At 36.8% G+C, this 27,087-nt stretch overlaps 1 protein-coding gene across 1 annotated transcript in view; it reads left to right on the plus strand.

Moving 5' to 3' along the window:
- ADGRD1 (adhesion G protein-coupled receptor D1) overlaps positions 1-27,087 on the plus strand; it is a 168,062-nt gene that overhangs the window by 21,702 nt on the left and 119,273 nt on the right. Inside the window, exons 10-16 of the mRNA XM_026058791.1 lie at positions 2,204-2,268; positions 3,131-3,286; positions 6,257-6,316; positions 7,537-7,654; positions 8,582-8,692; positions 10,369-10,444; positions 14,047-14,188. Coding sequence (XP_025914576.1) covers positions 2,204-2,268; positions 3,131-3,286; positions 6,257-6,316; positions 7,537-7,654; positions 8,582-8,692; positions 10,369-10,444; positions 14,047-14,188 — 728 coding nt within the window. The remainder of the gene's footprint in view (positions 1-2,203; positions 2,269-3,130; positions 3,287-6,256; positions 6,317-7,536; positions 7,655-8,581; positions 8,693-10,368; positions 10,445-14,046; positions 14,189-27,087) is intronic.

A 27,087-nucleotide genomic window follows, 5' to 3' on the forward strand; every position in this document is an offset into this window, starting at 1 on the left:
CATCATGGAAAGCTTTTTCTATGAATGCAAATCCTGTTCTGAAGTTAAATTTGTAATTCTTCCCTCTATTACTTTGGTTTGGAAATCATGGAACAAGTTTGTGTCCACGTCTATTATGCATTAGGGCATTGCAGTCTTACTGGAGGTTATTGGGGTCAGAATATTTGGTTGCTGGACATTAAAGCTTGCAGCTGAGATTTTCAAAGACTTCAGAAAGAATTGGTTACTCAGATTCTGCTGAAGTCTAAATTTAGAGTGTTGTACAGAATTTTGCCTGTATTTTTTCTTTCCATCCCTGTTGTGCGGATTTTTTTTGAAAGCTGTATAGCAAGTTCTCTAAGTCTAGTTTATATATTGAGATGTTCCTATTGTGCTGTGAGATTTTGCAAGTTTACTGTAATTTGCATGACATTAGGTGATTTTTTTTTTCTTGTTAAAACCCTAGTTCACAGGTCCTCAGGGTTATCTGAAATTATCAGTTTTCAGTGCAAAATCTAAAATAAATTTCTAGCCTCTTTATTTAAAGCTTGATGTGTGTTTTCTGGAGGCTTAAAATTAGAATGCAAAGTGACTCCAGGTATATTATTTCTGTAAATTTTATGAAATTTAAGCCAATACTTTAAGTGCTCAAGTGATTTTGAGCACTTGAGAAATGCGGAATATTGACTTTTGCTTTTTCTCTCAATGATATGGACTGATCAGTTGTTTTTTTTTTTAATTTCTATCTTGACAGATGCAATTGGGACAGTCTTGGGAAGCAAGGAATATTACAGTAATAATCAACATAGTAAACCAAAGTCATCCTTGGTATCTGTTTATTGTCCCTGGAGGACTAAAATCAGGGATGAAGCTGGGCTACTGTGGTCTGACATAAGAAACTTAATAGGACAGCTTCTTTATTAATAGAGTGAATGATCATGTTCCTTTTGGATCCATGAAAAAAAATGTGACCAATCTATGCCCCTCCTGTGTGAATTTGCCCAGGAGCGTGCTTTTTCAGCACATATAAATTCTTGGGATGACGTAGATCAGAAGAAAATTTTATTTTGCTGTCACAAATGACCCATAAATCCCCTTGCACAGAGAGGAATCAATATATTTAAAATGGAGCAAATGGAAACCATCCAAAATCGAGTTTATTCTTTTTTTTTTTTGTCTTGACAAATCACTTATGACATACTCATATGGTAATTTTCAATGGATATAGTTCTAGTGGGTGACATTTATTAGTAAAGCTAGATTGATTAATGGCAACCTTACTATTGCTTGAAATCAACTCAAATACCTACTAGAGACATTATCTATAATATGCTCAAATTACTAGTGGAGGCTGTATTTTGCCTGCTTGACCGCAGTACTTGCTTTATGCAAAACTAACGTGCCCCTAGGCTTTAATATGCCACCATTTCTATACGTGTTGGTCTTCTGTTTGAGGGTGGTGTCTTGTTTTCATTGCAAGCAGCAGAAGGATTTTCATTGGCTTTGAGTGTTTCTTAAAGATTTTTGCTGAAAGTCACTTTATGATTTTACCTTCATGTATGTGACCTTATTTAGCACTCAAGCAATTTAGACCCAAGACAAGTAATTATTTAGACAACGCTAGTGTCTGGAAGCCATAGCTGAGCCCTGAGTCTCATTTTTATCCAGTGTCTGTATCCACAGTCCCTATTCTGAAGAGTTTATAGTCTAAACAGAGAACCTAGGACAGATGAATGAAATATAGGAAGGTCACAAGTGAAACTTTCAGAAGTGCCTATAGACTGTTTATGCTTCATAAGGCCTAGGGGATTTTGAAAAGTTTGTCCTAAATAGCTTACCCCAAAGTGTCTGTGACAGAGCTAGAGAAGGAAGTTGGATGTCAGATTTAATTATACAGTTGTCCCTTTTTTTAATAGAGGGATTTCCCATGAATTGCAAATAACACTTAAATTCCTGTTTGCAAAGAAAGGTTTAACTAAGTGTTTAAGAGTTGGATTAGGTTGCAAAATTCAACTGCATGAAGATGAGGAAATAAAATTGAGAAGAACAGTAGAAGAAATTGTTTAAACAAGCCTATGCAGCTTCAGTACTGGAAATAAGTAAAATGCAAACAGCAAGTATAATACTTTTAGTCAGAACTGCTCCAACCTGCAATGGGAATACAGTTTTAGTGAACTTTTTCTTGTATGTATGCATGTATTAAAGCAGCCTTTATTTTCCCCAGGTGTACAAGTTGTGCTTTCTTCAACACTTCCATGGTCTATGATGACAACCACTACAAGGCCTGTGGTAGGACAGTCCTCAACTCCTTTCTGTAACATCAGAATGTGTATATATTACAAAGAGTTACAGATCCTCCACAGTTTAGTTTTTGTTAATTTTAGTACCCTGATTATAAAGATTTTCAGATATGCATAGGAAGCATTTTCAGCCACTAAGTGAAGATGGGTGAACTACAAAATCCTTCATAAAAGAGTAGAACTGAACTAGGACAGATACAGGGAATTCACTGTTAAAGAAAAATCTGTTTTTCATAAATAAAAATGAAAAACAAAACAAATTTCTGAAATATTTCAGTGTCTCCTGTAGGTATAGGAGGACATTCAAAAATGTTGATATTCTTCCTCTTATTTCTTTTGAAATTAGAAAAAACAGTTATCAAAATAACAAAACTGTTTTCATCTGTTTAGAAAATGTTAAATGAAAGAGTTAAATAAAAACGTGCAGTCTATGTACAGTTAGTCAACCTATGTGCAATTAGCTGTTGCAATTTATTTTCACTTGCTTGGTATCTGCAGTGTCAAAGTTCTATTAGTTGTTGTCTTGTTAAGAGACTTTCAGGAAACCATGGCTGATATGACCTGAATTTCTGATGAAAAAAGCCATGTGTGTCTGATTGATTACCTTATCTATTTGTTCATCTGCTTTCCTTTTTCCCTTGGTTTACCTAGTCTCCTCTGCGTAATCCCAGTGGTCATACTAGGCTGTGTTCTATCCAGTGAGGAGAGAAAGGGCTGGGTTAGGAACCTGCTTTTTTGGCTTTAGGGCCAGAGAACTACATAGTTAAAAACTGTCATTTAACTCCCTCGGGGCTAAAAACATAAATAATGACTGCCTATAAGTTCTGATGAGATATCTCTCTCTCCTGCAGCTGTCTACAAATGCCTATCAACCCATCATAACTAATCTGACTGAGGAAAGAAGAAAGTCCCACTCTCCAGATACTATGCTGAACTACCTAGGAAATATATCATTCAGCTTGCCCAACAAATCCTTGTCGGAAAATACTGCTCTGCACCTGACTGAGGTATATTTCTTTCAGATCTGTGTGTGAAGCCAGATGACCCTGAACTTGCTCCAGAAGCTGAAACATAGAATGCAGCTTTGAAAGTTTTTGCTGATTGCAAAATATACATATGAAAAAACCTAGAGCCATTTTAATAAGTATCAGAACGTGAGCTTCAACCACAGAAAATGGCCTAAAGGTCTGGGGATATTATTTAATACTTAAATTCTAAACATTTGGAACTGTGACTGCAGATTAAAAATAATTATGTAGTTAAGCAGACAACAGCAAAGGAAAAATAATTTCTTATGAAGTTTTCAACTGAAAGTGTATCCAATGAATGATATGCATTCCTGGAAAAACTTTAGCATTTCTTTGTATGGCCCAGCTGATCTAAAGTGCAGCTGAGTTTGACAGTTCTCTGTGAGGCATAGGACTTAAAGACGTTTTAATCACAGCAGTGACAGCAGCAAAATGGAGGCATATTACAAATAGTTAATATGGGTGCAGGAAGCAGTCTAGTCGTGGCTGTATTGGACCTCAGCCTGGGCTAACTGCCCGTGTATGTGCTTATTAGCTAATATCTTTGAGTTCCACACTACTGCAGTAGGCTGCTACTGGTACTGAAGCAAGTTAGTTTAAATCACAGTGGAGGGTTAAAATGTTATCAATTACTGCTGTCTGCCCAACCTTTTGTTAATGTTTATTGCTCCCATAGTGAACACAGGCTAAGTTGTGCCTGTCCAGCAGTTTCTCTTTTGCAAAGTCATGCATTATGCTTGCTGAACTCTGAAATGACTGAGGCATAGGCACATACTCTGCTCTGCCAGCTCTGCGTTGAAGGTGGTAACCTGTGGGAGAGGGACTGTTTGTGACATTAGCGTCTTTAGCTTTTGTGAATTAACGCCCTTGTTTTATGCTATGGCTATGCTGCAATCACAGCAGGTACTCCTGTGGAAGACGTATCGCAGATCTCCACTGAACTTGGTTCATTGCGAGATCAGCTCCAAAGCTTGACTGAGTAATTCATTCTCATTTAAGTTAATTCACAAAGAAAAAAATGAAGAAAAAAGCTTTCTGCAGTCTGAACTGAGGACAAAGGGTCACTTTCTGCTAATATAAAGTTAGCCTTCTGTAAAATGATGGGCAGCTAATTCCCTGATTTCAGCAGGCTAGAAAGCTGCTATTACAGTAATCAGCTCTGGCCTCACCAGTGATTGTTTCTCTTAGTGTGTGGGTAATACAAGGGTGACAAGGATTATTTATTTAGACAAACAATATAAATAAATGTTTTTGAAAAATACATGGGCAGCAATTGCTAGTTTATATTAAAGGCTTAGCATTTGCAAACTAAAGCTTGAATCTTATGGATCAGTTTAATATGGAGCAAAAACCCTTCTAAAAAGCTTTATATGTTGTTTCCTTTATTTCACTGAAAATTGTGTGTGGGATCTCATTTGAAAATGGGATATCATCCTGTCAGATATAGCTGTTTTCCACATCATTGTAGTTGCCATTTTGTTGCTCATTCATGCTATCTGATGCTGCTTTGTGTGGCATGAAAGTGATGTGCAGACAGAAACACGGGACATGATTAGCAAGGCTATTTTGGGAAATAAACACAAGAGTCCTGATCATGCATACAGAATCTGTCATTTGTCTGACTGATGGTTTGGCTTTGTATTGTCTGCAGCTAATTCCCTGAAAGGCAGGAACTGAGCGTCATTGCTTTTTTCTCTAGTTATCTCTGTCCTGCTTGTCATATGCCTCACAGCACAAAAAAATTTTGATTTTAAGTGCTGTACAATAAACTTTCTGATTACTGACACATATTTATAATGAATTACTTCTGACAAATTTTATTTGTGTTTTCTGTTATAATTCTGTTCTGCTCAGTAGGTCTAGTCCTCCTACTTTCCCTCCCTTCCTAGTGGTCTACCATATCCTCTTTGGGGTAATTCTGGAGACATCCTGTGGCTTGGAAAGAGATCCTTCCTAAATACTCTGGACGACTCAGGATGGGTCTCAGGTTTAGCATAACTTTCATGCATGCCCGGTGGAATTCCACACTGAAGGGGGCAGCACAGACTCTGTAGCCCCTAAGGGTAAAGCTCATATAATAAAGCTTTAGTGCTGCCCCATATGTCATGGCTTGCAAAAAAGTCCTCGGAAAACACCATTGCTGCTTTCTTCTACATTTCTCAGTGGGACTTTCCTGTAACCATGTTGATGCTTTTAAGACAGAGAGGCATTGAAGCAGGAGACAGATTTCACTTTTAAGACCCAGGTCCTTGTTTTGGCCTATCATACAGTGCTGGTGAGAGTTATGTAAGTGCCTTGCCTCAAGCTGGGAGTAGTCCTATTGTTTAGGCAGGGAACGGAGCGACCTGGCTTTTGACCCTGGTTTTGTCGTAGCCTGCTGTGTGATTTGGGTGGCAGTCACCTTCTGTGCTCCAGTTTCCCCTCCTCCTATTTGTCTTCATCAGCAAGACTTCTTAGGACAGGGACTGCACTGTGCTGAGTGCTTGAACAGTGCCCACTGTGACAGATCCTGACCTCAAAAACAACCTCGAAGTGCAGAAGTTAAGTAGATAATCAAATTGAACAGGAAATGGCTCCCAGAAATATACCCAGTGCTGTTGCAATGCCTCTTTACTTAATAAGGCTAGGCGTTAGTGTTACATGAGTTTCAATAGCTTCACTTTCTCTTTGTTCCAGTGTTGTCACCTCAGCTGTAGTGTAACCATTGCATTTTGGGAGTCTCACAGGGGTGTTATTTTTATTAAACAAACTATTACTTTAAAATGTCACTATACAAAATATGATTAGAGAGCTGGCAGGTAGGGGATGAATCTGTGACTTGCATGAAAACAGGTCTGTCATCTTAAAATAAATCGAAGGAAATCCTAGCAGAGGTCTGCCTTACGTGCTTACCCAGAGATGTAGCTGATGAATAAGTAATCGAATAATATGATTTTATTTATCTTCTAGGCTTTTTTAAAAGCTGTTGACGACTTTCTTTTATTGCCCGCCTGGACTGATAAATCAAAGGTAAGACAAATAGCTTAGGTTTGTAGGTTATTTCAGGTGCATATTTTCTTATGGATACTAATGAAATTGGTTGCCTCTATTATTCTTCATGTCAGAACTTCTTGGCAGTTTGACTTGTTTGTTTTCTCATAGGTCGCTTTCATATTTTAATTAAAAATCCATAGACAAAAAAATAATTTTCTTTTATAGTGGTTTTGAGCCTTAGAATAAGAGAACTTCTATGATTTCTATGAGTTCTACTCCAAATTTAGCTTTTCATGAATTTGAGAAACACCAGATATTTTAAAATTTTTATTTGTTTTGAAGGTTCACTTTTTTCAATGTATATGAAATATATGACAGTGTTTACTTGGCTTAGAGGACTTCAACTTTGAGAGGGGGAAGTGACTTTTATCACTTTTCTCTTCTGGTCTCCTGTCAGCCCTTTTGGAGTGCAAAGAAATACTAACAGGAGCAATTCAAGAATTTCCTGACATCTTTTGAAGTTTGGATCTTAAGGGAGCAAAGTTTTCAGAACAGAGAGCTCTTATAATGAGAGAAAGGGACAGGCTAAAGTAAATTGAGCTCTTACTGAACCCTAAAAGGCTTTGAAGAAAGACAAATGTCTGATGGATTTAAGTTCTTAGCCTAAAATCTGTGATCATTTCTCATGCAAATGAATATTCAAACAGATTCCTTTTCCATTAAGCCATGCGTTCACTCAGATTTTTATGCATCAAGTTTCAGCCTGGAGGGTTGCTTTCCAGTGGGCATATAAACACTTTGAATATAGCTTTATGCCAGGGAGCACTGACATGTTTTAATAAAGATGAAACAAATGCCAAACTACAGTATGTATAAACTTATGTTCTGATGAAGATCTGATACTAGTCTGGCATCAGGGTGGGGTGGTTTTTTTCAGTCTTTATATATTGCCAGAATAATCTATTAAGTTCTTGGCCTCGTTGTGCTGAATCCTGAATATACTTGTCAAATACTGATGGGAGCAGAGAGTCATTTGGAGACATACTGTGAAACAATTTTATGACATTGGGCTCTGTGCAGCGTCAATTCATGTAACTTTTTATTCACTATATGTGGAGAAGATTGTGGAGAAACATATTTGACTGGACAGTCAAATGATGAATCAAACAGGAATTTATCATGGCACCTTGTCATTTTGTGCTATGAACTTCAGTTTCTTTTGTTATAGAGCCTTCTTTTTTCCCCACCCCCCCCAGACCGCTCCCATATTTGGAGGTTTAATTGAAACTATTGACTGTGTGATGGTGCACGTGGCACGCCATCTAGGAGAAAACTCGTTGCCTGTAACCGTTGAGGGCACATCACCTGTGGCAGGTAGGATTTAGCAGAAATATTCTCTCTTCCTCTGGACTGGAATATGTCTGGGTATTAGATATACTTCTGTGCTTGTAGCTGTGCCCCCCCCCCCCTTTGCCAACATGGAGGAGGAAATCAAAATAAATTATTTTCTCTTTTAAACACAAAATGTTGTATCAGTTGCAGAAAGGTGGCTATACAGTTAGTCCAGAGTTATTCAGCTCTGACAGCACAGTCAGGTTCCTTGAGGTTATTTGGGGAGGGGTTTAGAATATGAATTCTGTGAAATTAGTCCAATAGTGTATAAGCAATTAAAGTACTTCCTAGAGCTCTTATGTGGTGCTTCGAAGTTGCAAATGTCTGGATACTACAAAGCTTTAATCTGAGGACAGGAGTTTGCAAATAATAAGAGAAGTTTAGACCTTTTAGGAGGACTCTTTCTCTTACTACTGTCTAGCCTGCTAGCACCCTAATTTCATCTGTGTCTTTGGATGCTACAGGTAGTAAAGGTAACTGATCTGTTCTGGCATTCTGTTCTGCCTCATCGAGATCTATGTAATCAGGCAAATAACCTGAGGAGTCATCAGTTCCATTAATCACCTCACAAAGTCTCCCTAAGCTGTCTTAGACACTGGCATTCTCAAATGGAACACTAAAAGTCTAAAATAATGCCTTCAGATGTCAGCGGAAAGGAGAGGGTGCACACGATGAAGTGATCCATGCTATATTAACACTCTACATGCTACTTTCTCCCGCAAAAAAAAAAAACAGATATAAAGACTGTTTTATACTTGCGAAATTTAATCCATTTTCTGCGAACAGCTGCGGCTTTAAAGTCAAAACTTGCAATAGCTACTAGAAGAGTTGACTCTAGTCATATAGTCAAGTAGGTTCTAATGGTTATTGATTTTCTTACTTTTTTTTGGGGGGGGGGTTGTCACACAGATTACTCCTTGGCCAAAATGTATCCTCAGACTCTGAATTTGTCCCACTATCGCTTTCCATCTCAAGGCCAGAGTTATATTTCCATCCCCAGTGAAGCTTTTCACAAAACAGGTAAGGAAAAATTTAATGGGAGGGGCAGAATTATGTAAACAGGGTATCCAGAAATCATTCTGCTTTTGGTTTGCCTTATTTTTCATAGTAACTGATTTAATCACTGTCAGTTATGTTGACTTGAAACAGAAACAATTTCCCTGTCATATTAATGAATGATTAATGCAATATTCTTCTAATTGCAGTATTCTTGCAATAATGCAAGTAATGTTCCAGATTACTTGAAGAGTACTTCAAATTACTTAAATTTAACTGGAATAATACAGTTTGGCCACACAGACTGTAGACACTTAATCTGGACATCCTTCTACATCAGGGAAGCCATAATTTCATAAGTTATTTTTAGTCATCTGAACTGCTATTTTTAAGAAATTCCAAGGTATCAGATCAGGTATCAGTTATACATCATGCAAAACATGTCGTAAGGTTTTATGGGATTAAACCATAAAATGAAAGATTTAAGTAGCAGCAGCTACAGAAACAGAATAAAGGTGTAAGCTACAGTTAAGGGAGAAAGGCAGAACTCAATATTGAAATCCATATCTAAGCTAAAATTTTAATAATCCCCAAATCTGGTTGTATGGCAAAAATCTGAAGTTTTAGTCAAGATTTAAAAATTACAGTATGTTTGAAGTTAATTATCTATGTTGTAATTAAGGATCAAAGGGAGCATATTTACAAAAACACCTACCTGCTGCATAACTTACCTGGAGACCTTTCTCCTAGTCACCTCTGTTGAAGGAAGGTTGGTCTTTTTTCATAAAGTTAGCTGCAGGTAGTCTGCATTGGAAATACTCCAATATTTACTGAACTATCTACCTGATTTGTGATGACGGCTTTGTTTCTTTGCCCTGGCAGGGCCTTTGGCTGGAGACTTCACTGTGGGTGCTCTGAGACTTGAATAACTATTATTGCAAACCAACCTGTAATGCCAAAAATAGGATGTGAAAGGACTTTTTCCCTTCCCACTTATAAAGTCTTCTCACCATGCAGATTTTTTTTTCTTAATACAGAACTTTATCATGCTTGGTATCTTGAAATGATCCAGCCTGTTAGATACTTAACTCTTCTGGAGAGTTAGAAACCAACTAAAGCTCACTTCTGAGCAAGTTTAACCTTCAGGCCACATTTTAACACTGTACAAGTGTACTAACTTAAAAATTTATTATTTCACCTTAAGTAGTTGGCATTATAAATATTGGAAGCCAGAAAACGGGGACAATAATAAAGGACATCTGTGTGGCTGACAAAATATGCATCTGTCTCTCCACTCAGATGCTGGAGAACTTGAAATGCATACAGCAAGCATGCATTTACTGCCAGCTTACAAAACTCAGACATGGGCAACCAATTTGTCATGTGGCCATTTCTAGTGATGTGGTTCTTGTGGGAGCTTTATAATTGACAACTGATTGCTTTAACAACTTACTCATTTTGAAAGTATAGTGGAACAGGGTAGGCATCTTTCTATTTTACATTTGATGTTTCCTGTGCTGTCCTGCAGGCTGTTCATACCTTTTCATTTATTTAATAGAGTAATCAGAACTCTGCTAAAGTAAAGATATGATAGTTTACAGAAGTCAAGGCTCTTAATTAACAGGGAGTTTAAAGTCTAGGAGAGAAATGTCTCTTGGAACTGTTGCTCTAAGGAATAACCTCTGTTGCCTTTTTTACAGCTTGGGTAACCATTGTTGGCCTGCTTTACCATAACATGCACTATTTCTTTCATAATATCAACCCTATGGATACCAAGTAAGTATCTTGGAACTCTCCCACTGTAACAGTTTATTACCTTAGTGATATACCGTTATAACAGTCATGTCTTTATCAACTGTAAATAAATTACGAGCCATAATCCTGATTCTGCAATGCTAAGGACATTTAGTCATTAACTAGAGAGGGATTAAGACTTATATTAGATGTTTTATTTTATGCTGCAGTAAAATAGATTCCCGTAGCAATGTTTGTCTTTCCTTGTCTCCTATTTCCATTCATTAGACTGGATATTAGAATTTCATAATTCTAATCTTTGTCTCATAAGACCCAAATTATATCTTTTCTCCTGACATGCATAAAGATAATATTTGCACTTAAATGAAACAGGAAAACATAACATCCCTCCTAAGAAAAGCTTTGAATCCTAATCCTATAAGCCTGTAAGATAATTTTACAACAATAAACCATGCAATACTTCAAAGACCTTTTGCTTTATATGCTGTTACCAATGAAATCATTAGCAGATAAGATAAAGTAAACTAAGAGCTGTATACCTCTCAGCAAGACAGTTCCCCAGGGAGTTTTGCAAGGCCATTCATGTAAATCATTACACTTTTATTTTAAGCTAGTATTAATTTATCTTTTTATTTGATCTCTGCTAAGGGATGTGGATAAGGTTACACTGGTTCTCAGTCTTATCCAATCTGTGGCTTTTTGTCGTGTTTTGTGTGACAGTAGAAAAAAAAATGCAGCGTCTTAATTCCCATGTATTTTAGGGATCGCCTTCCATGTATCTGTATGTAAAGAAAGAAAGGTCATGATAACCCTGGAATATATTTATGAACTCCAGGGTAAGATTCCTGGTTTATGACCAGTCTGATCACACTGAGATAATGATACAACTGTTACTAAACAGCATTTTCAAATCAAGTAGAAAGTTGTACTGTTTTGTACTCTGCTCTCTCAAAAAGGGCTGTTAGCAGGCGTGTGTAAAGGAACCATATCATTAGTGTGCAATATTTCTTACTGGTATGAAGAAATAGAGGTAATAATTTATGACAGCTTATGTTTTTCAAGCAGGAGAATCAGTGCAATTTATTAAGATAAAAACTATAATTTCAATTTCCTACAGAGAAAAAGAAAATTAGTAGGGTCTTTACGTAAGTCAAAGTTTAGCAAGGATAAACACAACAGTGGGTGAAGACCCTGCATCACAGAACATTGTATTCTAATGCGTCGTCTTAGAGTCTACAACTTCTGGGGATCTGATGTGGTGAACACACACAGTTATGTCATCTTTGTGGACATTTGCCATAATCCCATGTATTGAATTTTATGGAGGATCTGGAGACGGATCTGTCTTCCACGAAACTATATGGATTCTGAGAATGAAGGAACTGGCCCTGTTGCATAGTTAAAGAAAACAAGCACACAAACACTGGAGTAAAAATGGCTCCTAGATTTCTGTCCAGATAATCCAAACTATTTGAACTGTTTGCAGTATATATAGCATTATGGAACCATGTCTATAAAATTCCAGATGCAGGTCTGTCCAAAATGTGTTCTAAAAGTACAAGGAATGCTAGTTTGGTGCTTTTCCTTTGTTGAATCAAGCGCTAGGTATCTGAAAAATGTTTTAAAAATAAGTATGCAATTCTTTCCTGCTTGGTTTTCTTTTGTGTACTTTACTATTATCTTTTTTTTATGTTTCACTAGAATGACAATGTTTTCCAGGAGTAGTTTGTTTTAAAGACCTTTTAGGCACCTTCTAGCTTTGGGCCACTTGAACACCTGCAATTTGAAGCCTGCCCATTTTCTTCTTGAGGGCAGAATTTCATTTTCTTGTGGTAAAAAGCAAGCTCTTGGAACTTTCATGCTGTAGCACCAGATGACTTCTATTTTCAAACTGCGTAACTGTCAGCCTCTAAGAGGGAGTCAGGTTGTGTGTGTGGTTGGTTATTTATTTATTTTTAAGAAATCAAAACTAAAAAGGCTTTGAGCCCAAATCTGCTCCTAGTCATTTGTTTGTATAAATCTGTAATGATCTCACTAAAGAGAATCAGATGACAGATCCACTGCCATCTGACATGCGTTGCTGCGACTGTGCCACAGTGAGCAAAGACTGGCATTTGCAAGCACGGAACATAGAAACACAGTTTCTTGCTTGTGCTGAAGTTCTTTACATGTCTCCAAATTCATCTAGCTTTTTTAATGCAAAATTAAAATAGCAGATAATGAGTGAGGAAAAAAGTGCCTCTGCTTAATCTTTGGAGGAGGAATCTCAAAATGCTGGATACTGACCTTCATACTATAAGTCCTTCTCTACTTTTCATATGAAAGTAGCAAATTCTGCCCTCCAATGAACAAATTCAATTTACATTTTGGTTATTGGGAGCAGATGTAATTTCTGATACTGACTTTTTTTCATTGGTCAAAACTGGAAATGGAAAAGAACTGGAGAAATGGAAAGGACTGGTGGTTGGGGTTATACAAAATAAGTTCTGTTTTATTTGACCTCGCTGAGCAATTGAATAAAGTTATGTTAATGTCTGACATGACTTTTTTTTCTGTCAATGAAAGAAAAACAAGAAACCATTGTAACAGGTTGCAGATGTAAATAAGATTTTTAATGTGCTTTGTAAATTGGCTCTTTCCAGTAGTGTGCTATGTTTAGAAACCCACAGTGATGGTTAATTCATCATGGCTTATATTTGTAATTGTAAATACCATTCATTCACATACCTGATTAAGAGGTAGATGACAGAAAACACTTTACTCATGCACAGTTTGTTACTGATAGTATAAAATTTTTTTACTTTACAGCCAAAGGCTTAAGTTTTAACTGAAAACAGAAATAAAAGTGTTCCTATGTACTGCAAAACTAATTCAGCCTAGAAAAAAATACTACCTGGATCAATGAGATGTTTAGTCAGGTTTTCCTCTGTTTGTATTGTGACCTGAGCTTAGTAAACTTTTCTGAACATACTCAGTTTTTCAGAGTAAAGCTATAAATTACTTCTAAATATATACAAATATACACATGCATTATTGCATGTGTTGCACACTGATATGTTTAAATAGATAGCCTGAATATGTAGGCAAATTTTCTGCTCGCTGAAAGGTTGCTTTGCCTAGTTAACCTTATTTTTATACCCCTTACTTCATAAAATGCTCTCAGTGACCTAAGGCACTTCCAAAAAGGCTTTTAAACCTTTGTAAAAGAGGAGCAGAATGGACGAATACCGATGAACTCAGGTTTCTTAATCTCTAAAGCTGTTCATCTGTGGCTTCTAGCCTTCAATAGGATCTTTTGGGGCCAGATCTTGCTCCCCTACAGAAATTTGTTGACTTGAATGGAAAGAGGTGCTGATGTTCCAGTGGCTGTGGGTGTATGAGTGAGTGAGTTCTTGGATGCAACTCTAAGAATAAGCTTTGTCTTTCGCTGCTTGCTACAGCCCTTTGCTTTAGACAGTCGTTTAAGAAACTGAGTGCTATAAGTTACATCCCTGAAATTACTGCAACAGTTACACTAGACAGGATCAACAGTTTTCAGGTGAAGTTGAAACAGGCCAACATTGGCATGAACTGCAGAATGCTCTTTTACTACTTCCTTAACATATTGTTTATTTCTTTCCAAGGATTGCTGAAGCTGCTGCCTACAAAGGCTATATGATCTCAGCAACCAGTTACGTTATCTCCCTGAAAGTGGAACCTCCACCTACGTTGTCCCACAATCTTTCAGGATCTCCTCTTATTACCATCCAGCTCACCCATAAATTGGTAAGTGAAACAGAAAATTTCTATTTAGGCTATTATCAGGGCTCTTCAAAACTTCAGTCTCTATGAGGGCTTCTTTGTATTTCTCTTATAAATTTTGTGGGTATTTTTAGTAGCAATTCAGATGGCATTTGTGACTGCAACATTACATTTTTCCAACAATTGCATTTCAAGGACTTTTGTTTCTATCACAGCAAAAGACTGATTAATGCATGTGTTGAGAAAAGACGATAAAGTGACAAGTATAGCTTTAGGCCCTTCTGAATGTGTGATCTGTATAGATGTGTTTGTGCAATTTACAAAAGGTTTGGTATGAATCACTACTTTCTCATTAGAGCTGGTGAGAAAACAAGAATTCATTTATGTAAACGCTTCCGAGGCTTTTGCTTTTGGTCTTACGCCACACTGGGATAAAACTGAGGTGTTTTGAATCTCTTCATGAAGAAACCCAGGGAAGTAATTCCTCCAAGGGCAGCCAGAAGTATGATGAGTAGAGCCACCTCCTGGGATAGGAATAGAACAGGTTCAAATCCTTGTTCTAGTGTGAGCTTCCCTTTTTAAAGAGCAGAGTAAAATTCCATTCTGAATCTGAGAAACATGGCACAAAGTTTTATTCAACCAGATCAATTTCTGTAAGACACTTCAGTTTTACCAAATCAGCATAATCCAGCAAGAAACTGAAAAATACCTGCTTCTAGTTGCTCTCAGGGGAGGAGACACCTCTTTTTGTCATGTCACTGAAAGTAGAGAATAGTTTAGTTCAAACTCTGAGATGGTGGCTTGAGGAATGCAGCAACCGTGACCTACTCAATAGTGTTGAATGGAAATGGAAAACAAAGATTTCATTTTTTTTTTTAGATGTACTTAGGTGTTTCTTAAAAAACATTCCTTAGATGTTCTTTCATTTCTTTTATTGTATCTTCTTTCAATGGCTAATTTCCAGCCAGTTTATCATTCCTATAATACTTAAGGTAAAGATGGAGGCTAGGGTTTTTTTCCTCATGTGTTCGTTTTCTGTAAAGCATAGGAATGGAAATTGTTGTTTTGCCAAGTGTTTTTCAAACTGAGGACTATCCTGAGTGTCCCTAATGACCTCTTAGAGGCAGGCAGTTGGGTCGTGAGGGTTCTGTTTTTATTAAGTGCTATTTCATTTATAAAATATATTTTGCTTCATTTATTCAGATATCTCCTCATGCTTTAGTATGATGATTTACTAGCAAGCTATTAAACAGACATCTGCTTTTTCTTTATGCCTTTTGACTATCACTGTGAGGATCACTGGGATCTTGGAATACATATAGAAATGTCATGTTTACCTGTCTCTTTTTCTGCTTGATTCAGTAGCACCAGAATGTGGTGTGAATAGAATATATTCTGTATAGCAGATGCAGGTTGACTGGGGGTTTCAGACTCCACCTTGAGCAATGTACACTTTATATTGTGCAGTAGGGAAGAGGCTTTTCTGTCCTCTAGCTAATCAAGGTTACATTTGCAGGCAGCCATGTCTTATCTACCATATTATTTTTACTGTTACTTCCATTATAGGGAATGTGCAGGTTATTAGCTAGAAGGAGCAAATATTTGAATGGAAGATATTGTGTACGTATGAATGAAAAAGGTTTGTAAAATATATTCAGGAGCTAAATGGCTTTTTTGTTTAAAAAAAGAAAAAAAAATCCTGACTATTAATAGGTCATCCATTCTGGCCCTGGGGTTCATTTTTCATAGCAAAACTTATTATTAGCACACTGGGATCTCTAAAAAGTGACAGGAGTGATATCACAATATGTTGTGTGAAGCATGCCACTGCTTGGAGGTGTCAGATGGAAAAAAAAGTTTGAAATTTTTATTGACTTGTTCAGCCAACAAAATATAGCAACAAATTCATTTGCTTTGACCTGCAGTCTAAGGTTAGTTTTGTATCAACATTGGGTAGAGAGCAGAGGGCATTATGTTTTACTGATGTTAAATGCTTTTTTTGATGAAAGAAATAGAGGCGATTTCCACATTTGAAGATCATTGTAAACATACATAATTCCTAGAATCTGTAGGTACAAATAGTCTTTCATCCCTGTCTTGAAATCATTAGAAGACTCCAACTGTTAGACTTTGTCTCTGAGAAAAGCACATCAGTTACTAGAGTAAGTTGCATTAGTCTGTCTTCAAACTCAGCAATTAAATTTTTAGTGTATATAGTTGAAATGGGAAGCTGGTGGAAAGAATGGTCTTCATCTTTGGCCTTTTTTTTTTTTTTTTTTAATGATCTTTGTGATGGTATTCAGTGTTTGATTCTTCACAACTCCATATTGAATTTTCTCAGTTTGCAAGCAAAGATAGATATATTGATTTATTTAAGTAGTCAGTTCAGCACGCAAAGCCCAGATGTAATCTCTTTGGGGAGAGGCATTATTACCATTGCTGTCTTAAACTTCAAACAAACAAAAAACCAAACTCCCAAACATTTTGCACGTGGAACATAGTTAAGAATTGTGGCCATATACAAGCATCAGCAAAACTGTTTGCCAAGTACAGCAACAGAATATTTATTACTGCATGTTTAGCATTGCTCCATGCATGTCTTAGGGCTGTGAAAGGTATGACTTAATCCACACTATTTTTTGTATCCTCACAGCAAATGGGGAGACTTACCCCAGTGGATAAACAGCATTTAAAAAGTAGCTCAGTGGCATCCACCCTGGAATAGAAGTGGTTCTTGCAGTAATAGAGACCTGGATAGAGTCCCGAAGAAGCCTTGACTGGCAGTTGGAGGAGGTGTTGTGATGCAAGGATGAAAACAAAGATGGAGAAGTTGAGTGTAGAAATCTGAAATTCAGAAGATAGCTAGATTAATAGTAGATAGCTAGATTAGGACTGAGACAAGGATGAAAATTTGGTGTGTTTGACTTGATCTCATTTCCAGATATCTCAGCATAGTGTATCTTTCTCTCCTCGCTGTAATGCTTTTACTGTATTCCATCTGTAAGTTCTTCATAGCATTTTTAGACTTCATACTACCATTTTTAAACCCATCTACTCCTTTGCTTATCAAAAAAGGGGGGAGGGGGAAAGCAGCCCAGTTGCCTCCATAGATTTTTCTACCTTGGCTTCTAAAGATAATCCCATATTGTAGGTTGAGAGCAAGCTGGACTGGAGAGCACATGATCATTTAGTTTGGGTGGAGTTCAGTTTTGAGTAAATTTGAACACTAAGTATGGCCGAACTTGGGTGGATGGAGGAGGATGGACTGTGTGTCACATCTCCTTACCTCAGCATCATGCCTGATACTTTGTGTTCCAAAACTCTGCAAAATAACAAAAACAGATTAAAATCCTTGGTTCCGAGTGAACCTCTTGCTACCTATTCTATAGTATAGGTTGCTTTGGCTGGAATTGCTCTTATGCCTTTTTTTTTTTTTAATAATCATAGTGGATTCAGCTTATTTTGTTTATAAAAGTTAATATATTTATTTATTGTAAAATTGTTATTTATCATTGTTTACAAAATAATTAGTCAAAAAATTTTTTGGGACTGAACATCAGAATGTCTTGAATGCTTTCATATTTTATAAATGCTCTTGACTTAGAGTTTTTGGTCCAATTTGGTACTCCAGGTTTTTTCCAGGCTGAGAAAAGACAGGTTTTTTAAATTCTCTACTTGGCACTAAAATCAATCTATGCACTGTTAATTCTGTAGGAAAATTTTTAGCTGCTCTGAATTGTTATCAGAGATGTCTGAAATCTGTCTGTGAATACATGTCAACACACTTGTATTTAAAGTTTTGAGAATTTTAATTTGAAGTGCGGAAGTATTTTGACATTCTAGTTGTGTAGTGAGCATAATCTTTATGTTCAGCACTGTTCAGACTGCACTGGGAAAATTACTGTGGTAGACTTTACTGTTAGGCTTACAACCACGAGAAGAGAGAAGGCACAGAAGGTGCACCCCTCTGAAAGACAGAGCTTTTCACCTGCTTACTTTTTGTTTACTTCAGTAATAATCTGCTGCTGGCTTTTACCTCTAATGAACTAGTCCCATCCTGTTACTTTGAGGAGTTTGAGGTGCAGTGAAGTTTTGCTCCACATGTACAGCTAGCAAGTGCACAATCTCATTGGGTTTTTCCCCTGAACCATTTGTGGACATAGCACCTGAGTTTAGTCTTGCATAGAGGCAGATTTCAATATCCATTTTCCTGCGGTTCTCAAGTCAAAATTAAATATCACCTGGTGAGATCTTTTCTATGTTCATCCCGGAATCAAATTTCAGTATTATGTGATGGGGAGGCATTTTGCATATCTTCTAGCTTGATTTTTTTTTTAAATTCTTTTTAAAATTCCAAATCAGATGTAAAAAATCCAAATATTACCTGAAATTGTCAGATGTGTCAAAACAGAAAATCTGTTTTGACATCATAAAATATTTCATTTTAAATCATTGTTTGCCATATTTCATTTATATTTTTTCCTAAGTGGAAGAGTGTAACCTAGAGTCAGAACGTGTGTGTAAAAGCAGAACTAGATGTAAAAGTTTGTAAATAGAATTAATAAAGGTATAGTCTGAGATCTGGGTAATGGGAATACATCTAGTTATCTGCTCTGCCTTTTTTGCTGGTGTTGTATCTTTCAGCTGTTAGTGTGAATTTGTCAAAAAAGCTATTAATCAGTGAGCAACAGAACCAAACCAAATACCTCTGGATATCTTCTTATATATAGAATGCAAATCCTGCAAGTAATCTTTGGAAACAAAGAAAAAGATAGAATTGCACTGAGCATCTGTCCCTGGGGAAAGATGCACAGTAAGGTGTTGTGAATAAAATATGTGAGCAGAACTGGTATCTAAGTTCAGCTTGGCCGGAAGACTGCTTGCTTGTGACACCTATGGCTTTGGGAATATAATTTATCTTCTGGCTTTTAATTAGCAGTTATCTCATACTAAGGAATGGATGAATGTACCCTCTCCAGTTATGCATAAGTAAAGAGACAGTGGGTCAAATCTGTTCTTTTACACTGCTGTAGATTTTAAATTACTCCACGGACTTCAGTGGAGCTATTTTAAACAATTTAAACTTGCACAATTTACTTTTGCATTTACTTAAGTGTAGTATAAATCAGGAAATGACTGCATATCTCTGAAACCTTTGACATGATAGCAGCACCAAGCCCTTTTCATCATGCTACATAGTATTCCATTCTATTAAGTGGTCTCATTCTGTTCAGTATGATTGCTCATGAAATAAAGGTAGAATTTAAAATATACAAGAAATTCTGGCTGCCAGATCACTGTGTTCAAGTATGTACTTTGTTTTACAGGCTAACAGTGAAGCCATTACATAACTTTGATTGAATATAATGGTTAAAGCAAGAGTATAAAATCCGTCTTAGAAAAATGTTTCATCTATTACAATACAACTTACTTTCATGTAATAATGAGAGAAACATTTGAAGTGGATACCAGTGACATTCTTATAGCTGCCTGTTTTGTTCCACATAATGTTCTCAGTTTAACCGAGAGAAAAGGGAAATAATAAAAGCTCAAAGGGAATAAATAACAAGTCCAAACAAATAGTTTTTCCCTGAGAAAAATACAGGGATATTAGGATATGGTTACAAAGAAAAAGTCCCTGAACTAAATACTACCTTTTGAATCAAGACTAAGGAAGCATTTATCATTTCACAGCCTCAATGGCTGTTAGATAAGTCTTCTCTTAGGCAAGGATTCTCCAGGCTTCTCTGAAATTGTGTTTGCATTTCTGAGGTAACTTTTGGAAGCTGGTGACTTATTCTTCTGAGATAATTGAATTTCTTTTTCTGTTTGAAACCAATGTTTTCATGTGAGGCAATACTGAGGCACTGATACCAAACTACTGCATTGATAAACTGGGTAAGAATGTAGGGAATACTTATGTTAATTCCTCCTTCTTTAGGCAGCACTGTGGGACAACAGGCACTGAGCGCACAGAGATTGATGTCTGTCCTAGGGGACAGACTAGAGACTAGGTGCTAGTGCAGAGCCTAGACTGGCGCTGCAGAACCCAGAGGCTGAGAAGTCACCTCGTTGTTGATGCATATGCTGCTAATGTTGGATGTACAAAGCGTAGAGCAACTAGACTACAGACTACACCTCTTTCAGAGAGGACAGAAGGAGAGGACGTCAGTAATTACAGTTGCTAGGTCTTTTCTGTGCGCAAAGCTGTGTTCTCTGCTGCTCTTATGGGCCACAGCAGGAGCTTGGGGAGCACCGTCTCCCTTTCACCTCCGGCACAGCTGTTGAAGCAAGAGACAGAGGATGTTCTAGTGTTTTGGATGTGCATCCAGGAAAATACACTGATAGCTTAGGCACATTAAAAATGGAGCTACACTGGTACAATAGATAGATGCAGATGCTAGCGTTTGTCTGCACTGCGAGACACATTGCAGTTATTATTTGTTCCATACAGACTATGAACTGTGAAGCTGGGTAGGTTATCTTTGCCTTGCGTGATGTTCAGGCTCACAGCTGGATTCTCACAGGACCAATATTGCTGGAAGATGGCCAGCAGGGCTGGTAGAAAATTTTCTCTTCAAGTTTTTCTTGATGGAAAATGGTTTTCTGACATAAAATACTTCAATTAAAACTACTCACACAGATATTTCATGGGATGGAAATATTACTTGGTCAGTTCTTATAAACTAAAGATTCCCTATGGATAGGATAGACATGTATGTTGTACTTATATTATCCATGTTTTAATTATGTCTCTGTTCTATTAACAGTTTCTTTTCTGTTACACAATTCCCGAAGCCACTGTTTTTTGTTAATTTTTTTCTTCTCCTTATGAAAATATTAACAGCTTTAGGAAAATTGTTTTGCAAAAAAACTTCAAGGATTTAAAATGAACTTTGCATAAGAACGTAAGGTCATTAAGTGTCTTATTGTTTCTGCCATTTTTATCCACTTTCTCTATCCACAATGACCGCTTTTATAAGATAACAACATAGGGGTGAAAAGCGATTCTCATTTTTCCTCTCTGTAGATACAGATAGTGTCTACTGTGATATTTGGGGATCATTATGAGGGCCTTTTTGCTTGGGGCTTTGTATATGTTAGAGCATTACATTTAAGGGTCTTTTCAATGACATTTCCTTCCTTCCTGCTACTTAGAGTACAATATGGAGATCGGAGAGAACCACTAGTGTTTGACACTGCAGACTTGTATCAGATCTATTCTTGTCATTCTGTTGAGCTATTTTACTGTTACTGAGGTTTTAAATCTCCTTAAATATTTTATACAGCCCTGCTAGTCAACATACACCTAAACAGAGAACAAGAGCTTGATGCATACATATATATTGTTTTCTTTCTATAGAACATCTCAAAAACTCTCAGACAGAGGCTGTCATGCCAGAAAATGGTGTTCATTGATGGCATCATCTCTGACAGCTAGTATTGCCTGTAATTGCAGCATATTCAGTGTGAACTCAGGTTTCCCCCCTAAACTTACCAGCACCCTTGATGTACCTGCTGGTTTGGCCAGGTTGTAATATGTTGTGGTCTATGTGCCTCTGTCAGAGGCTCAAAAATTTCCACCCTATCAAGGCTAATAGAAATGAAGGGAACTGGTAACAGCAGTTAAAAAACAGCTAAAACCATTGCTCATCTCTAGTCAAAGTGGATTATTATGTGAAAAGGTGACTGCATGGTAAAATCTTATGGGAGCTCTTTATGAACTTGAGTTGAAAGAATCAGCTTAAGTTCCTACTGAATTGCTGCTCACATCAAACTCACTATTACTGCTTTGCACGTGCATAGGTAATTTTATTAGCAAGTCCAAAGACCAAAACAATAAAGATGCAGTTATGCTAGATCCATGTTCCTTAATGGAGCTGTCTTGAGGTATACCATTTTGGCTTTGTCACTGAATGGATATAAAGAATGTGAATATCAGCATGTGTTAATATGTTGAACTGAGAAGTTGCTAGGATTTACTTGGAAAAACTTTAGATTGTCAACATCTTGGTCAAAGAAGGTTGACAAAGAACTTCAGATGTTGTACAAGCAATGTCTTCAGACATTGTTCTTTATAACCCCAAAGATATCAGGCTATTTCTTTTAGTATATTATAGATGTATTCTTTCAAACTATTTCTTTACAATAGGTTGCAGTATTTATTCTAATATAAGCATTTCTATTTATCAACAAAATTGCCTCTAAACTGTGCCCTCTAAGATAAAAATGTGGTTATACACTGTAATACCTTACACTGTTATAATGTGATTTTTAAAGTAATGCTGCTCTCCTCATCAGCAACTTGGATGAACTACTGTCTCTGGCAAAACAGATAAAAGAAATCAGCCAACACCACCAGTGTATGTGTGATAGTGTGAAGGCTGGTGCTAGTTTGCCTCTGACGAAGGTTTAATTTCGACCTGTCCAAATTTTTTGTTAGGAAGCAACAACACATTTTGTAAAATGATTATCCTCAAAAATTCTTGTTTCTGGCAAGAAGTTCTTCACAGCATGAGTAACTGGAGAAAAAGTAACATTTCACTTGTATGATCCAAGAAATTACAGCACATGGTAGAAATTTATAAGAGATAAATGTCAAGACTGCAATACAGATATGCAGCTTCAATTTGAGAAGTGTAAACTCCTGACTGCTACACCCAGTGTGAGAGGGGCTCAGATAATTAGATGCAAATAGAATTCTCAGTATAGCTGTTCTTTTCCCCAAAGATGTTTAATGCAAATGCTATTTTAAAGATTTGTTTGATTCTGAAAAAATGTGCTTGACTAAGATAATACCTAGTTAGCTAATTTAGCTTTGTTTCATCTTGTTCCTTTGCTCCATGTGGTTCATTTTAATAAACGTAATGCTTGGGGAGTTGTCTGCCTCACCATGAAGTGTTGAATCTTTCCTACCATTTTATTACACTGAATCATTCAAACAGCTGCTTCTCTCCTCATTTTTGACGAAATCCTCTCTCAATCACTTTCTGCTTCTGCTTTTTTGCTTTCAAAAAGGAATGACTCTTCTTTGCATCAGAACTCCAGTGGTCTGCTTCCTCTAGTCTCATCACTAGAGTGCTTCATCAGTGAAGCCCTATCAAGTTTTCCTATTAATCCTGTCTCATTCTATTAAGTGATTCTTCTTCAATTTCCAAAACTAGTAGTCATATGAGAATGTGATCATTCATTATTGTATGTGCAGTCTAAGTGTCTGGGAAATGCTCTCTAGGGGAACTCCTTTGGAGATGGTAAAACGCAGGGAGATGGCAGACATCTCAACTCTGCTGCTGGAAATCCCCTGCAGTTCAGGGAGCTAGGGATAAGATTAAGGGACAGTTTCACCGAGCTTTTAATGAGGCAATGTAACTGAGTTGCATCTGAAAGGTACCTGAATATGATCCTTCTGTCTCTTGCTTGGTTAAGGGTGCCGTGTTGAGTATTGCTTAACATTACTGATGGGGAAAATAAAATGACAGAAGAACCTATTCCAATTTGTACACAAATATTTGTGCCACCACAAAAGAGAAAGTGTGGAGCCAATTTATTTTTACAGCAAGTTGTGTTGACTAACTTATGTATAGCTTGAGGAAAACCAAGACTTTTGCCCGCATCTGCAGAACTAATGTAGAATTCTTCACTGCATGGACTTTGCCAGAAAAACTTGAATAAAATATAATTAAAACTGTTATGCCTATGTATGAGCCACAATTAAGCAAAAAAAAAAAGCTTGTAATTTAAGAATCAATGGGAAGTTCAACATTTCGTTACATAAGTTAAATCTTTACCATAAAGAATACAGAAAATCCATTGAGTTCAAATGAGAAATGAACATATTTACTTGCTAATTTTCTTGCTCCTGGGCAACCTTAAAATACCAATAGTCATTATGATGATATACAGCTTCTTTTAACAATACAGCAATAGTTCTGTGTTGTTAATGTTGTTATCAAAAACATTCTAGGACTTATTTTCTCATAGGAATCCATTCTGAAAGCCTAGAAGGGCACCATAACAAAAAATATAGATTTTCATTAAGTACCTTGAGGATTACCTGTTGTAAGAATGAGGATTGCATTGTAATAAGTTGTAATTCATGGAAGGTTTCATTTCCACATTAAGAGACACTTAAGCCCTTGGAGGCATGACACTTTTCAGATGTTATCACTCATTTTTCATGAAAGGCTTCCTCAATATTTCTTTGTAAATGAATCTTTTGTCTTTGAGGTGGATATTGTGACAGGAATGAGTAAGGGGATCGTGAAGTGGCTGAATTTTAGGGGGGGGGTGGGGGAACATTTTTTGCACAAGTGAAGTTTGTTCTTTCAATTTTAAGTATAGTTGACTGACTTTTATTCTCTGGGTATGTGGATGATTTTATATGCCAGCTTCCGCTTAGAATTAGTATCAATAAAATTACTTCTTATCTAAAGAAAAAAAAAAAACCCCTTAGTGCCTGGAACCAAGTGTTAGCAAGCCAAAGCAAAAAGCATCTGCTCCTCCTCTTTCCAGTTCCTGCTTGCCAAATGACAGTCCATCATTGCTCCCAAGTCAATCAATACCAAGCAAGGAACTCTAGAAAAATCTTGCTGACTTACAAACCACAACTGAGTTCCACAGTTATCCCCTTTTACAGAGCTGTGGCATATTCTGCTGCTTTTCTCTCTGCCTTTGATTGAACATTTGTCACAGGAGAAGGGAAAATTACAGGGCTGATATTTGACAAGATCAAATCTGGTCCAGTGATGTGGAGTTCTGTCCCAGCCCCTCTTACAATTTTCAAATTCATTTCAGCTGCCCTTGTTTAAGTTCCTCATCGGTGACTACATTCTCAGAGCTGTCTTGCATATGGTGATGGCTTATTGCAGGAGCGCTGGCAAGCTGTGCTAGGTTTAATGATCCGTCAGGGTTTCTGCTATGAAATGCTATATTTCTCTGCACAGTGTTAATACAGATATATACATATTTAGAATGTTATGAAAAGAAGTTACTGCAGAAATGGAGTAGCCAACTTTCAGATGTTAATAACTTTGACGTTTAAGATTATAAACAATAAAGTAAGAATAACATACCACCAGTCCCTAATCCCCAATATAAGCAAGCATCCTATGAAATATGTCCTGATGAGATCAAGCTGTTTTGCGGTGGCAAAAGTGAACTGTAGCATTCAAAACCACTACTGGTTAGATTTCCATTCAAAATGCCCAAATTAAATTTTATTTAAAAAAGTCAGAAATGTTTGAGATTTTCAAATTCACTGGAATCAGACACTTTGAAAGCATACTTTCAAAACTACTTTGTCAAGATACACATTAAATATACAGGGCAAAATTCTGTTTCAGTGACAATTCATGGTAGAACTTCTGTTGACTGCCATGGGGCTGAGTTTTTACTCATTAGTCTAATGGTGATCTCATGTTGCTTTTAAACTGATAAAACTCCATCCTTATTTATAACAATATATAGAGAAAAAAGAATCAAGTCCAAATATCAAAAGTGAAGATTTGTTTCAGATAATGTCTGGTTATTGTAGAAATTAATGCTAATGCTTTGCCAGATCTGTAGTAATGACATTTTGAAATATCCAGATAGAAAGGAATATTTAATCTGAAATTTGCCTTATAATTGGATTTAATTTTTAATTTCAGGTAAGTTCAAGAAAAAGGCAAAGGGAGGAAAATAAACCAGTCTGAAACCATATAGCCAGAAATGCTTGGTTATGCTGCCAACATTCCATACCACGCAGATGATACCCTTTATGTGTTTCCAGTGTTAATTTGTGACTTTTTAAACACTGGCATTTCTATGAGCAAAGAGTAGAGGTATTTCTGAAAGTCTACCTCTTTAAATAAAGCTATTTCTGACTTTCTAAACATGTGTTGATGGCCTTGGAAGGTCCCCACTCAGCAACCTTCAATGGTTCATATCCAGAAAGTGAAGCCTGATGATTCATTTTTTGTTTCAAACCTGTGATTAAAAAAGTATATGGTAGAAGTCCTCCTAGTCAGGTTTTTGGGCTTTATTTCTAGCAGCTTTTTGTTATCTGATTTTGTTCTAATGTTGGACTACCATCATCCTGTAGCTGAAATGATCTGGAGACCTTAGAAGTCTTGACTTTTTAGTTTTTAATCTCTCTCTCTTTTTTTTTTTTTCCTTCCTCCCCTCAACTTTACTCTAAGGCTTTTCCCAATTCATTATTTCTTGTGTCTGATCCAAGATGAACCTAATGGCATGCAGACCGCAAGATATTCCTTTGTAAAGTAGAAGACTACTTCAGGAAGATTGTTTTATATTAGAATACACTTCTGTGTATTTAAAGATCACTCACAGAAATGAAAATAGAGTTTGTTAGGACCTGCAGACTACCATATCCATTTTCCATGTGTATTTGTTTTCACAACCCCTCATCACTCCCCAAAGACCTAGGATTGTGCACTTCATATTATAAGAGTCTTATGTAGATGTGAAGGTGTTATGTAATGAGGAGAGATTAAATGGTGTAAGTATCATCTTGGGACTTTCCAGATCCTCTGTGCCTATTGGCTTACCTCTAGGCAGGTTCAGCTCAGTCCATCTTCCAAGACAGTGTGATTGAGTTCCAGATAAGTTATTGTGGCAGGTCTTCTGGAGGGAAGTTTAAGAAAGCTCTTGTCTGTTTTCCATGGATTGTTAGTTTGATCGTTCGTGTTTCAGCAGCATCACATTGTATATTGTCCAAATTCTTACTGAAAGTGTTACACGTATTGGCAAGCTTGTAAGAACCAGATTTTTCCTAAGTTGCCAATTGCTATTGTCTTATTTCTTCCTATTTTCTTGCATATGGCAAGAATTAAATTACAGAGTAGACCAGGCACCTAATTGCTGAGAATTCCTCCTAAGCCAGTTCTGTCTCTGACATCTTATCCCTTACACAGACCTGTGAG

This window comes from Apteryx rowi, unplaced genomic scaffold (genome assembly GCF_003343035.1).
Source record: "Apteryx rowi isolate R43461 unplaced genomic scaffold, aptRow1 scaffold_15, whole genome shotgun sequence".
Taxonomy (NCBI): Eukaryota; Metazoa; Chordata; class Aves; order Apterygiformes; family Apterygidae; genus Apteryx; species Apteryx rowi.